The sequence below is a fragment of the Mercenaria mercenaria genome, chromosome 8 (genome assembly GCF_021730395.1).
Source record: "Mercenaria mercenaria strain notata chromosome 8, MADL_Memer_1, whole genome shotgun sequence".
NCBI classification, from domain to species: domain Eukaryota; kingdom Metazoa; phylum Mollusca; class Bivalvia; order Venerida; family Veneridae; genus Mercenaria; species Mercenaria mercenaria.
In genome coordinates, this window is record NC_069368.1 from 51,003,739 (window position 1) to 51,018,826 (window position 15,088).

The 15,088-nt window shown below is 37.6% G+C and overlaps 1 protein-coding gene across 1 annotated transcript in view; it reads right to left on the reverse strand.

Annotated features, from left to right (window-relative positions):
- Positions 1-15,088, reverse strand: part of LOC123566362 (leucine-rich repeat-containing protein 28-like) — a 17,810-nt gene continuing 2,722 nt past the window's right edge. The window contains exons 4-8 of the mRNA XM_045360358.2: positions 13,719-13,894; positions 12,823-13,029; positions 11,607-11,712; positions 9,713-9,888; positions 1-4,149 (exon numbers count right to left, since the gene is read on the reverse strand). Coding sequence (XP_045216293.2) covers positions 3,923-4,149; positions 9,713-9,888; positions 11,607-11,712; positions 12,823-13,029; positions 13,719-13,894 — 892 coding nt within the window. The 3' untranslated portion in view covers positions 1-3,922. The remainder of the gene's footprint in view (positions 4,150-9,712; positions 9,889-11,606; positions 11,713-12,822; positions 13,030-13,718; positions 13,895-15,088) is intronic.

Here is a 15,088-nt window from a genome sequence, read left to right on the forward strand (position 1 = left end):
TTCCAGGTAAAACATATTTAATTGAATAAATCACATTGTTTTTAAAACAAAAGGTAAACAAAACAAGAGTGTAAAATGGGCCTTAGGTGCTCACCTCAGCAAGCAAAAAAAACCATGAGATTTGTAAAATGAAAACCCTTGTACTTTTAGAAGATTTTTTTAAGTTAAGGTAGAACAAAGACCCCTGTAGCAACCACAGGAACCTGAAATGTTGGCAAAAGGGACACAGCTTAAACAAAGTGGTTACAGACCACATGCAAATGTTTCATCTATTAATAAGTAACTTGTATTTCAAGTCTGCTTCATCTGGAACATAAATGAAGTTTTTCTTCAGTAACTTTAAAAACATTGACCCTTGTGACAACACAAAATTTGGCCCCATTGAGCATGCCAGAATAAAATATGGTATTTTCCACAAGTTACTGCTACATGTGATGTATCATGTATCTGAGCTTTTCACTTTCAAATTGAAAGAGTTTCAAAAGTTTTATTCACATAACCCTATGCAAGACACTGACCTTTTGCTTTCATAAGGTTTGTCCATGGGATCAAGGAAGCAACTAGGAACTCTAGATGTTTTAGACGAGTGGATCCAATTAGATGGTCTGGATGAGTGGATCCAATCAGTAATTCAAGGGCCATAAATCAAAAGTGCCTGGGCGGATTTGGCTAGTTATCGAACCTGGGTAAGGTCTTATGGCCAAACACATTTTGTTCAAGTTTGGTGAAGATCGGATGAGAAATGTTCGACTTAGAGAGCGGACAAGAGTAAAAAGGCCGATTTTTCGATAATTCAAGGGCCTTAACTCTAAAATGCCTGGACCGACTTGGCTAGTTATCAAACTTGGCCGAGGTCTCATGGTCAAAACACATTTTGTTCGAGTTTGGTGAAGATCGGATGAGAAACGTTCGACTAAGAGTGCGGACATGAGTAAAAAGGCCGATTTTTCGATAATTCAAGGGTCGTAACTCCAAAATGCCTGGACCGATTTGGCTAGTTATCGAACTTGGCCGAGGTCTCATGGTCAAACACATTTTATTTAAGTTTGGTGAAGACTGGATGAGAAATATTCGAATTAGAGTGCGGACAAAAGTAAAAAGACCGATTTTTGGTAATTCAAGGGCCATAACTCTAAGACGCCTGGACCAATTTGGCTAGTTATCGAACTTGGCCGAGGTCTTGTGGTCAAACACATTTTGTTTAAGTTTGGTGAAAATCGGATGACAAATGTTCGACTTAGAGTGCAGACAAGCTTTGTGACAGACACAGACACAGATTGGAGTAAATCAATATGTCTCCCACACCACTGTGTGGTGGGAGACATAATAACTACACGTGTCCAAATGTTGACTTTTAAATTCATTTTGTTTTCTTTATGGAACTCTGCATAAAAATGCTAACCGTCTTTTATTAATGTCGCAAAACACTGTATCACTTAGGATAACACCAAGCTTATCATAAGGAGAGGTTCTTTAAAGGTTATTTTACATTCAGCTATGCCTGCCCCAGAAAAGGGTTATGGGAAACAATTTGGACACATCTCAAAGACTTAATATGGATACTATAGACCATATTTTGTGAAGAAATTTTGGTTTGAAGCATCAAGTGATTCAAGACAAAAGGTTAATTAAATGTATATCATTTTTTAGCTTTGGCAATCCTTAAAAAGGGCCAAGTGGATCTATGTGCAACAGACAATGGACACAGCACCATCATAATAGCTCACCCTGAACCTTTGGTTCAAGTGACTTTAATTAACAGTAAACATGATTCTAAAATAATGTTCTAGATATCACATAAGCACCTTTAATACCCAACAAAACACAAATAAATCAAGTTAATGTTTAAACTTTACATGACTATAAATACAGATAAGAGTTTGTACATACACCAAAATACTGACTGTCAAACCCATTGTGTACAATCGCATAACAAAAATCTCTCAATTCTGCAGTTATCTAAAAACTGATAAACTTCATATTTAAGGTTTCGGAGTAGGCCTTGAGAAACAAAAATCAAACAACACCAAATCATAGAAAGAAAGAGTTGTTTGACATGAAAATTGAACAGCATATAAAACATGTATATTACTTTACGAAACAAGTGTCAATATACTGATATAAACTTTGAATTCCAGAAAATGACTGCCTATAGGGGCCCCACTTCTGGACAGTCAAATGCCTTTAAAAACTCACCATTTTCAAAGAACTGTTACACATGTTTTGATGCATTTGCAATAGCATGCGAGTGGTGAAATTTTCAACAACAAGGTGGAACATAGTTTTCAGCAATTGTTTATCTTTATTTCTTTACAAATGGTATTCATTTTCAAAGGGAGACAACTTTTTCTCGACGATTACTTAAAATAATCAGAAAAAGTTGTCTCCCTTTGAAAATGAATGCCATTTGTACTTAAAATAATCGGAAAAAGTTGTCTCCCTTTGAAAATGAATACCATTTGTAAAGAAATAAAGATAAACAATTGCTGAAAACTGTGTTCCACCTTGTTATGCAAAATTTCACCACTCGCACGCTATTGCAAATGCATCAAAATGAACATGTGTAACAGTTCTTTGAAAATGGTGAGTTTTTAAAGGCCATTGACTGTCCAGAAGTGGGGCCCCTATAGGCAGTCATTTTCTGGAATTCAAAGTTTATATCAGTATACTGACACTTGTTTCGTAAAGTAATATACATGTTTTACACGCTGTACAATTTTCATGTCAAACAACTCTTTCTTTCTATGATTTGGTGTTGTTTGATTTTTGTTTCTCAAGGCCTCCTTCGAAACCTTAATTAAGATTAGTTACTGTGCAAAAGTCTCTTATATTTTCAAGTTTAAATAAATGTACATGTACAATTCACCTTACTGTATTACCGGCTGTATCAAAATCATCATAGTGTATCTTTATACTTTTGCATGTTTTGCAATTGGACAACTGCTTCTGTTACATTTAATCATGCTGAATTTTCTCATAAAATAGAAAGGTACATCAAACTAGATGCCCACAGGCAACATGTCGAGCCCACCCTTTGACCCATTACAGTGACCTTGACCTTTGAGATACAGTCAGTCTCTGAGTTAAACATTCATGCAAAATATAATCAAGATTCCTCAATGCATGTCAAAGGTATGGGCCGGACAAGATCTGACATGACCTTTGTTCTCCAACTGTGACCTTGACCTTTGAGATAGGAACCTGGGGTTTGCGCATGATACTATATCTCACTGAGGTTAACATTCATGCCAAATATAAACAAGATTGCCCCATGCATGTCAAAGTTATGATCCAGACAAACAAATCCGGATGGACGGACGGAGGGACCACCGAAATGATATAGGGGCCCATTTCTTTTGTTATTATCTTTTGTTTTATAGGGGGCCCTGGCCCTAAAATCTATTGTTAATGGATTGAAGCTATTGTTCTCTTTACAGTTAGATGGCCCTCTCTATCTTTTAACCCTTACTTTGCTAAATTTCTATAGTGAACTTGTCCATCTTTCAAGTCCATTAACTGTTAAAAAGGGTGCTTACCAAAAATATACTGACTGAATGGCGAACAGCGATGATCATGATCAGACTGTATGGATGTGCAGGCTGATCATGATCTTTACTGGTCGCAAAGGCAGAATCACACTGAAGCACAAACACCGAACAGCCATTTGGACAACTACGTCTTCACATCCACAAGCAGGCTCAACAAAAATGAATTTTAACAACTTAGCATTACCGAATCTTAATTTCTTCTAATTAACACCCTAGCCAAAATTTCTGATATCAGTTACACAAATCTAAAACTTTGCATACTTCTTCTCTGACAGAACAGTTACAGTAATTTAAGTTGCTGATTATCTTTAATCACAGTATGTGCCGGCACTGACAATGTTATGTTGTAACCATTGAATGGATTGTCCCTCCTATCAGCTGACACAAACTGGAAATAAGAGTTGATTTTGAATGGATACCTGAGTCTCTGTAATACACTTGACTGAACAACAAAATGCTGAGGTGAGAACAGTTCTGTTGGATTCCTGGTAAATTACTGGAAAAGCAGATCTGAACAACATTTTCATGCAGTAAAGACATCGACTTGTTGGGTACATCAGTCTGTCTGTAAGATCAACTGGTAATAATTCCCCTACACTGACTGAAAAATACAATAAAACATATCTTATATGGTTGGGCTTCAACCTATGACCTCAGAATATTACCCTCATAGACCTGACATGCTCCGAACACTTCAAATGTGTTCTCAAATTTCTACTAGGATAGAGGTACACATGACGAAAATACTTAAAGCACATTTGATGCCAAATGTCAAATGGTGACAAAAGTATGCAACAATACTAAGATCTCAGCCTAGGCTTTGACGTACCGTTCCAATGCTCCAAATGGCTCATACAAGTTTTCCAAGTATGTGAGAACAAGGTGATAATATCAACTTTAGAGCTATCACTAAAGGTAAACAAGAGCTCGTAGAACAGGAAATACCCCCACCCCACCCCCCACTTGATGCATTCATTAATTGCACAAGGAACAGAAATTATTTAGTCACTGTACACAAAAGTTCTATTGCTCTGGGTCAATGTGACTTTGACCTATTGACCTCAAAATCAATAGGGGTCATCTGCTGGCCATGATTAACCTCCCTATCAACTTTCACGATCCTAGGCCCAAGCATTCTTGAGTTATCATCTGGAAATCATTTAACTGTTCTGGGTCACTGTGACCTTTTACCTACTGACCTCAAGATCAATAGGGGTCATCTGCTGCTCATAACTAACATCCCTATCAATTTTCATGATCCTAGGCCCAAGCATTCTTGAGTTATCATCTGGAAACCGTTTAACTGTTCCGGGTCACTGTGACCTTGACCTTTTACCTACTGACCTCAAAATCAATAGGGGTCATCTACTGCTCATAACTAACGTCCCTATCAACTTTCATGATCCTAGGCCCAAGCATTCTTGAGTTATCATCCGGAAACCGTTTAACTGTTCCTGGTCACTGTGACCTTGACCTTTCACCTACTGACCTCAAAATCAATAGGGGTCCTCTGCTGCTCATAACTAACGTCCCTATCAACTTTCATGATCCTAGGCCCAAGCATTCTTGAGTTATCATCCGGAAACCGTTTAACTGTTCCGGGTCACTGTGACCTTGACCGTTCAACTACTGACCTCAAAATCAATAAGAGTCATCTGCTGCTCATAACTAACGTCCCTATCAACTTTTAATGATCCTAGGCCCAAGCATTCTTGAGTTATCATCCGGAAACCGTTCTAACTGTTCTGGGTCACTGTGACCTTGAACTTTGACCTACTGATCTCAAAATCAATACCGGTCATCTGCCGGTCAGGAATAACCTCCCTATCAACTTTCATGATCCTAGGCCCAAACGTTCTTGAGTTATCATCCGGAAATCATTTAAGTGTTCCAGGTCACTGTGACCTTGACCTTTTACCTACTGACCTCAAAATCAATAGGGGTCATCTGCTGCTCATAAATAACGTCCCTATCAACTTTCATGATCCTAGGCCAAAGCGTTCTTGAGTTATCATCCAAAAACCGTTTATATGTTACTGGTCACTGTGATATTGACCTTTGATATACTGATCTCAAAATCTATAGGGGTCATCTGCTGGTTATGACCAACTTCCCTATTAACTTTCATGATCCTAGGCCTAAGCGTTCTTGAGTTATCATCCAGAAACCGTTTATCTGTTACTGATCTCAAAATCAATAGGGTCATCTGCTGGTTAGGACCAACCTCCCTATCAACTTTCATGATCCTAGGCCCAAGCGTTCTTGAGTAATCATGCGGAAACGGATTGGTCCACATACCGACTGACCGACGGACATCTGCAAAACAATATACGCCTCCTTCTTCAAAGGGGGGCATAATAATACCCAATCAAAGGCCTGAATGGCCTGAGTCGGCTAATGATTGATGTACTGACAGTATAGTCTACCAGTTTCAGTTTGTTTTTAGTTTTTTTTCTTAAAATTTCATAACACAGCTCGATATTTACCCAAAATATTATATCCGGATACGATTACACTTTTCTCCAGTTTGAACCATATATTTTACAAATTGTGATGATACGAAGACATTTAGCAGCGATTGGCAGTATCTGACATTGAAGTTTACGGTTAAATTACCTCTTATTTAAATCTTTTCATAAAAAAATTGTTTCGTTTCGCCAAACATAGACGATCTACTTTCGATTTCAAAAACTACAAGAAAATACAATTTAATGTTTCGCCGATTTGTTTATTTCTCGAAAAATAAGAATTAAAATCATTTTTAATATCTGTAGTAACTAAACAAACCAGTAAGAGCTTCTCCTTCCGATAATTTATCCGTTTACTGACTGCAAAATTCATGTGTGTGTGTAGAAACCCACGCAAAGTTTATAGAAATTATACGATGCGTGTATACGTTCAATGTGGGAGAATTAAGGCTGATCGGGATCGGCTATGTTACCTAACGCATCCAGACGATTCAGATTTTGTTTTTAAAAAAGCATTGTGTGCATTTCTGTAATTTTATATACGTTTAGAAATTATTAGACATGCGTATTTGCATTATTTCTATACGTAATTTACGCTAATACGCATCTTATCTGGAGCCCTGTGGAACTATTTTTTGTCTTTCGCTGGATGTTACGCAAGCTTTGTAAGCCTGCGCAATTCATAAAATGCACATTTATGCTTAATGAGTTACATTCGAGTATTGCACAATTACAAGTCATAAATATGACAGATTACATCGTATATTGGTCATAGCAAAGGGAATTTACGCAACTTAACTTCATTCTTGCAGTGAACTGTTTGAAGTTTGAGAAATCTAATGGAACTACATCGCTTCACTGTGTTATTTGGTCCATTTAGACTTAGAGAATCGCTGGATAGCAAGGACTCGTCAAAACGATTACATCGTTTAGCCGACTCAAAAATTTCACTCCTATACAAAGAAGGTATAAAAATGTTATCATGACCTTAAACTTCCAAGTGTGTCCTTGACCTTGGACCTAATGACCTGGGTTAATTTTTCTATTTTTGAAATTCATTCTAGAGATTCAGAAGAGATAGAGTGGTCACGAAGTTAAGCTATTTGATAAATGTGACCATGACCTTAGTTACTCAGGTCATGACTCTACATGTTGCCTTGATAAGATAACAACGAATGTTAATTCTATTAAAATCTTTCAAGTAGTTTAGATGATATAGAGTGGACATTTAGTTAAGCTATTTGACCTTTGACTTCCTGAAATGACCTTGACCTCTGACCTTTTTTTTGTTTTGGGTTTAACGCCGTTTTTCAACAGTATTTCAGTTATGTAATGGTGGACAGTTAACCTAACCAGTGTTTCTGGATTCTGTACCAGTACAAACCTGTTCTCCGCAAGTAACTGCCAACTTCCCCACATGAATCAGAGGTGAAGGACGAATGATTTCAGACACAATATCTTTTATCAAATTGTCACGGAGAACATACACCCCGCCCGAGGATCGATCTCATGACCGTGTGATCCGTAGACTGACGCTCTCCCTATTGACCTAAGCAGGCGGGTTTGACCTCTGACCTAGTGATCAGGGCTATGTGCTCAGCACATTGTCTTAGTGAGATAAACAAATGACAGCAGTTTTATCAAAATATTCCATGCAGTTTGGAGCTGGCACGAGGTAATGCCATTTACTTTTGACCCCAAAGTATAATAATAATAATAATAATAAAGACTTTATTTATAGAGGCAACACAGTTAGGTCGAGCCTCATACAAAACACATATTTACAACGGTACAAAATGAAACAAAACAGAGGTTGATAATGACAATCACATGGTATTTACATGTAAACAATCTTATTAAAGAGAGACCAAAAACAAGCTTTATAAAAGATGAAGAGATGCTTCATGACAAATTTTTAAACAAAGGAAACAGATATAAACATAACATCTCACACTTTCGATGACTGTACAAAACAACAACATAATAAAGTCATCATAGACAAAATTTGGAATAATTACTTTACAAAAATTTGAATATGACACTTTAATATTATTGCTTATGAACTTTGACCTACAGAAGACATTCTCCAATGACTTATGTATTTACTTTTGAAGTATGGCACTGAGCTTGGGATTAGTGACCTGGGTTACATACACTGCATGTCTTGATGAGGTCAATAAATGATGCTAGTTTTATGAAAATCTTCCAAGGGTTTAAGAAGATAATGGGCAGGCATGAAATTTTAAACTTGACCTTGGACCTTGTGACCTCGGTTGTGCACACTGCACAACGTCTTGATGAAGTTAACGAATGAAGCTAGTTTTATGAAAATCTTCCATGTGGTTAAAAGATGGAGCAGACAAAAACTAGAGCTATCACTAAAGGTGACGAATGTACCCCCCGCATGCACTGACATAGTACATTGCAATTTGACGCACACAAGATTGCATAATTATGTAGACTGTATGTATATAGACTGTATGTATACAGTATAGTAACAAAAAACAAAGTCCCATAACTATGCAGAATATTTATCTAAAAGAATGTAACATACACCATGCACAACTAGGGTTGGTACTGATTACTTGTGTGAAGTTTCATTAAATTGTGTGTAAGGGTTTGGTAGATTAGGCACGCACAAGATTGCATATGCAGACTGTATGTACATAGTATGTTAACAAGAAACAAAGTCCCATAACTCTGCAATTTTTGTCGCTGAAAGAACCTAACATGACTCATGCACAACTACTGTTGTTACTGATCACTTGTGTGAAGTTTCATTAAATTGTGTCAAGGGGATGAGGAGAAATGGTGCGCACAAGATTGTGTCTATGTATATAGTATAGTAACAAAAAAACAAAGTCCCATAACTCTGCAAAAATTTTTTCTGAAAGAACCTAACATGCCCCATGCACAACAACTGTTGTTACTGATCACTTGTGTGAAGTTTCATTAAACTGTGTCAAGGGGATGAGAAGAGATGGTGCGCACAAAATTGTGTTTATGTATATATAGTATAGTAACAAAAAAACAAAGTCCCATTACTCTGCAAATTTTTTTTCTAAAAGAACCTAACATGCCCCATGCACAACTACTGTTGGTACTGATCACTTGTGTGAAGTTTCATTAAATTGTGTCAAGGGGATGAGGAGAGATGGTGCGCACAAGATTGTGTCTATGTATATAGTATAGTGACAAAAAACAAAGTCCCATAACTCTGCAATTTTTTTTTCTAAAAGAACCTAACATGCCCCATCCACAACTACTGTTGGTACTGATCACTTGTGTGAAGTTTCATTAAATTCTGTCTAGGGGATAAGGAGAGATTGTGCGCACAAGATTGCGTCTACGGACAGACGACCAGACGGACAGACAGACAGACGGACAACCTGAAACCAGTATACCCCACCTTACAACTTTGTTGTCGGAGGGTACAAAAAGCTATCTGACCTCTGACTAAGTGTGAACCTAGTGACCTGGGTTGTGCATTCTGCATGTTGTCTTGATGAGATTATCAACTGATGCAAGTATTATGAAAATTTTCCCGGCAGTTAAGATGTGGATTAAACTAGTTTGATGGGTAGACAGACCAGCAGATGGCCATGCGTGATTCCAGTACAGTACCCATATACATGTACTTTGTATCTAGTGGCATAAAAAGAAATATTTCTGAAACAATAATTCATAATTTCTAACCAAATTCTGAACTCAGGTTGGGGTGTACAGCTCTTAGAGACAATTCCTGTAGACAAGGTACACAACTCTTGCCAGGTTCACACAGCTCTTCAAACTCCTCTGGCATAGAAATTCTTTGCCCTTGAATGTCCAAATGTTTTAATCTGTCATTTGCCTCAGTGTCTTTGGGAATTAATCTGTAACAAAAAATGTTCAGATACGAGGAAAATGCAGTGATACAATTAAGAACCTTTAATTAATCAAAACCTGTTAAGGGGCCTCCATGGCCGAGTGGTTAATGTCCTTGACTACGAATCACTTGCCCCTCACCGATGTGGGTTCAAGCCTCTATCCAGGCATCAAATTCTTCATTTGGGTCAGCCATCTAGCTGGCTTCCAGAAGGTCGGTAGTTCTACTAAGGTGCCTGCTTGTGAAGAAATAATACAAGGAGGTGCATCTGGGGTCTTCCTCCACCATGAAAACTGGAAAGTCGCCATATGGCCTGTAATTGTGTCAGTATGACATTAAACCCAACAAAGCCTTTTAGAAATGTTTTTTTTTTCATTTCTATTAATGGCTACCTTTACTGTTTTTCTTAATTATATTGAATGAACAGCACAATGACAGAAACAAAACTGGAAACTGGCACTGCACATGTCACAAATTTTATATGAGGTTATAAAGTATAGAGATACATGTATGTACAATGACTAGCAGTAATATCTCATGGGTGTGATGGATATGCTGTTACACCTGGATAAAGGATACATACCCACAGTGGCTGACATGTATATCACCCTGGTGTAAAGGATATGCTGTTACTCCTGGATAAAGGATACATACCCACAGTGGCTGACATGTATATCACCCTGGTGTAAATGATATGCTGTTACTCCTGGATAAAGAATAAATACCCACAGTGACTGACATGTATATCACCCTGGTGTGAAGGATATGCTGTTACTCCTGGATAAAGGATACATACCCACAGTGGCTGACATGTATATCACCCTGGTGTGAAGGATATGCTGTTACTCCTGGATAAAGGATACATACCCACAGTGGCTGACATGTATATCACCCTGGTGTGAAGGATATGCTGTTACTCCTGGATAAAGGATACATACCCACAGTGGCTGACATGTATATCACCCTGGTGTGAAGGATATGCTGTTACTCCTGGATAAAGGATACATACCCACAGTGACTGACATGTATATCACCCTGGTGTGAAGGATATGCTGTTACTCCTGGATAAAGGATACATACCCACAGTGACTGACATGTATATCACCCTGGTGTGAAGGATATGCTGTTATTCCTGGATAAAGGATACATACCCACAGTGGCTGACATGTATATCACCCTGGTGTGAAGGATATGCTGTTACTCCTGGATAAAGGATACATACCCACAGTGACTGATATGTATATCACCCTGGTGTGAAGGATATGCTGTTACCCCTGGATAAAGGATACATACCCACAGTGACTGACATGTATATCACCCTGGTGTGAAGGATATGCTGTTACTCCTGGATAAAGGATACATACCCACAGTGACTGACATGTATATCACCCTGGTGTGAAGGATATGCTGTTACTCCTGGATAAAGAATACATACCCACAGTGACTGACATGTATATCACCCTGGTGTGAAGGATATGATGTTACTCCTGGATAAAGGATACATACCCACAGTGACTGACATGTATATCACCCTGGTGTGAAGGATATGCTGTTACTCCTGGATAAAGGATACATACCCACAGTGACTGACATGTACATCATCCTGGTGTGAAGGATATGCTGTTACTCCTGGATAAAGAATACATGTACATTCCCACAGTGACTGACATGTACATACCCCTGCTGTGAAGGATATGCTGTTATTCCTGGATAAAGGATACATACCCACAGTGACTGACATGTATATCACCCTGGTGTGAAGGATATGCTGTTACTCCTGGATTCTGATCAATCACAAGAAAATGTAATGCTGATAACTCTTCAAATATCACTGAAATAAAAGTATGTAATCTCAATAATTGATTTATCTCAAGAATGTTCTCTTTGGATCTTATTTCAAATAATTTTTTCTCCCATGCAGCAAATACAAGATGGTTGCACAAAATACACAAAAAATATACTCATCAAAGTGTTACGGTCACTTACGCATAGCCTGGGCATTTAAAGCCACTCTCTGTCAACTGCATCAGAGAGTCGACTTATTTGACTCAGCGGTCTGAGCATTGTACCGAGCGAACCTGGTTGGAATCCAGCCACAAGCATTTGGGATTTTTCAAAATATGTTACCAGTCAAAAATGCTACGCCATTTGATTTTTTTATGCCTTAACCATCATAAGATGGGTTACTCGCCTGGGAAACAGACTTTATTTTGTGCCAAAAATGGCACTTTCTATGCCAAAATGGCTTACAAATCATCATAAATGATGACTTCTTTGAAGAGGGGAAGTGTTACAGTTGTTTATGCATAGCCTGTGCCTTTAAAGCCAATCTGACAACTGTGTCAGAGACGACTGTTTGGCTCAGTGGTTAGAGCATTGGACTAACACCTGAGCCACCCGGGTTTGAATCCCACAACAGGCAGTTGGGATTTTTTGTCATAAAAATGCTATGCTCTTTGATTAGTTACATCTAAAAGTCGTAACAGCCTGAGATAAGGTCTATATCATGGACGAGCCCCCATCTTACGATGGTTAAGGGGTATCAAACCACTGTTACTTGGGCCTTTGACCTACTAATCTAAAAATCAAAAGGGGTTATCAGCCCCACAACGGCATTCTCCAGTTATAAATCAGGAACTATTTAAAGCCTCAATGTCACTGTAACCTTAAACTTCAACCTACTTAACCTATAAAATTTAAGGTAATCTACTGGCCATAAGTGAAGTCTGAGTGCTATAGGTACAACCTTTTTTTAGTTATTGATCCAGAACATTTTTAGTCTTTAATCTTGAGTTACTGACCAATAAAATAGGAATCATGTGCTAACAACTGGTATAATCTTATAAAGGTTGATATCATTCTGTAGGCCCAAGCACTCTTCAGTCATTGATTAGAAACCAACTGATCTACCAGACGGACCATTTTAAAATAAAACACTTACATGGTGGGAGATATTCCAACAAATTTCCTGCTAAAGATAGCTCTGTGAGTTTCTGCAATCTGCACAGTTGCCTTGGAAACAACTTCAACCTATTCTTGTCGAGAGCCAGTAGCTTCAGTTCAGAACAATGTGCCAGACTGATGGGAACACTTGTTAACTGATTACTTGAAGCCTCTAATGTCTCTAAGCCCAGCAGATTTCCCACCTCTGAAACATGAAAGGTCAAGGCCATGACAAAAGAACAAAGCTCAGCTCAAACTGTAAAAGTAAATAACTGAGACTGAGCAACAACAGCTAAGCCTTTATAAACTGACAAATAACTTGTCAGCAATACAGCCATTTTTGCAATAACTGTCTACACTAACAGCATAAAAAGCATTGGGAGGTGCACAAACACATGGCCCATAACCTTGAGTTGGGAACTTTAGCATACAACTCATCGAAAAAAATATAATGGTACTAGTAAATTGTCCGACTCCTAAGCGAGAGGTAGTATTTTCTCATCCTGTGGAATGAAGAAAGACAGTTAATGCCTTAACAATCTGAGATAAGATACTGGTCCTAGTTAATTCCAGGAAGCAGTCATTAAACAATAAACACATTTAGATAGGTATGAGTTTAAATCTCAGTACAAACTAAACCAGTTTCAACAAAATTAGCAAAATATCTGAATTCAATTTATGCAGATTACGGTAGCCTAGTCATTTTAGATTGAGAGGACATTAAACTGCTACAAACTGTAGAGGCATAAATAAACAGCAATGTCTATTTTGTTGAGACTTTAATCTGTGGACTGACACAACTGCAAAGTCCATAAAAAAGTAGTTCCCTATGAATATTAATGATTTCACAGTAATTGATGACCTGTTATATTACCTAACACTTTGTTCACTTACCTTTTGGCAGGCATTGTAAGTTGTTATTTGATATCTGAAGTTTTTTTAGTGCTTTCAGTCTGCCAATGGAGCCTGGCAGGTGTGTCAAGTGGTTAGAAACAACATTTAACACTTGCAAAGAGTACAAATCTCCAATTTCTTCTGGTAGACATTCAAGACTGTTGCCTTCCAAGTGTCTGTGAATTATAAATTCAGTAAGTTAGAATGTCACATGACACAATGTAAGTCTAATGGTGAAACTTAAGTACAATCAACAGGCTACGTTTCTTTTCTTTATATAGACAGTTCTAATAAGTCTAACAATGCTTAAATCATTACAAAGACAACGTGACATTTATCGTCATGTAGGCATCTACAAATAATGCTTTCAAATTTGATGAAATATTTTACTTTAAATAACAGCATGTTTAAAATGAAATGTCACATAGCACAACTGTCTTGATTAATATACACACACACACTGGGTTGGTTATTTGCTTTGTGGAATAATTCGCTATTAGTTTCCCCCAAATTGAACTCTTCCGCAAGAAGACACTTCGGTAGCTCCAATAAAGCAAAATTTAATGTAGGTCAGGACCTGCGCATTACTTTCAGACATGAATGTTAAAATTTATATTTTGTCTTAGATATGCCAAAATACACTCATTAAAACTTTCTAAAAGAAGCAATTTCACGTGCAGCATGCTCTTGGAACACTCCAGCAGCTCTTGCCTGTACTTATTCATGTATTACAGGTACAATGTAGGCATATATCTCCTTTTTTTCCAATTGTATCCAAATTTCCACTTCATTCAATTTAGAATTGATAATTTAATACAGGTATCATCTTAAAAATTGTAATTTTGTCAGTTCTGTTCATCTTAATTTTAAAGTTTTTATTAATCAACAAAATAAGAAGGGGGATTTTGTTCACCTTGGTCAAATGAGCATGGGAGGGGAGTGGGTTTTGTCCTACGTTCGTCCGGATATGCCTTGATGGATTAACAACTTATGGACCAGACATAAAATGCACACTTCAAATGTTTGATACTGATGTGTGACCTTGACCTCAGAACTAAGTCTGGTCGTATGTTGTGATGTTATTTTAGCATACATACAAAGTTATTTCAAAACACTTGCTGGACTGACAAAACACAAAACCTTACAAAACTTTGATGTCCAAAAGTGATCTTGAACTTAAAGATAAAGACCTGAATGAAGGAGTTAGCGTGAACAAGAAATCTTTGATCCCTACATGTGATCTTGACCTTGAAGCTCAGTAACTGGGTCTTTAAGCAACACAATGTCATATGGTGAACATTAATGTCAAAATATTTTAAAATACCTTGATGGATGACAGAGTCACAGACACTAAATCTCAACTGGACATA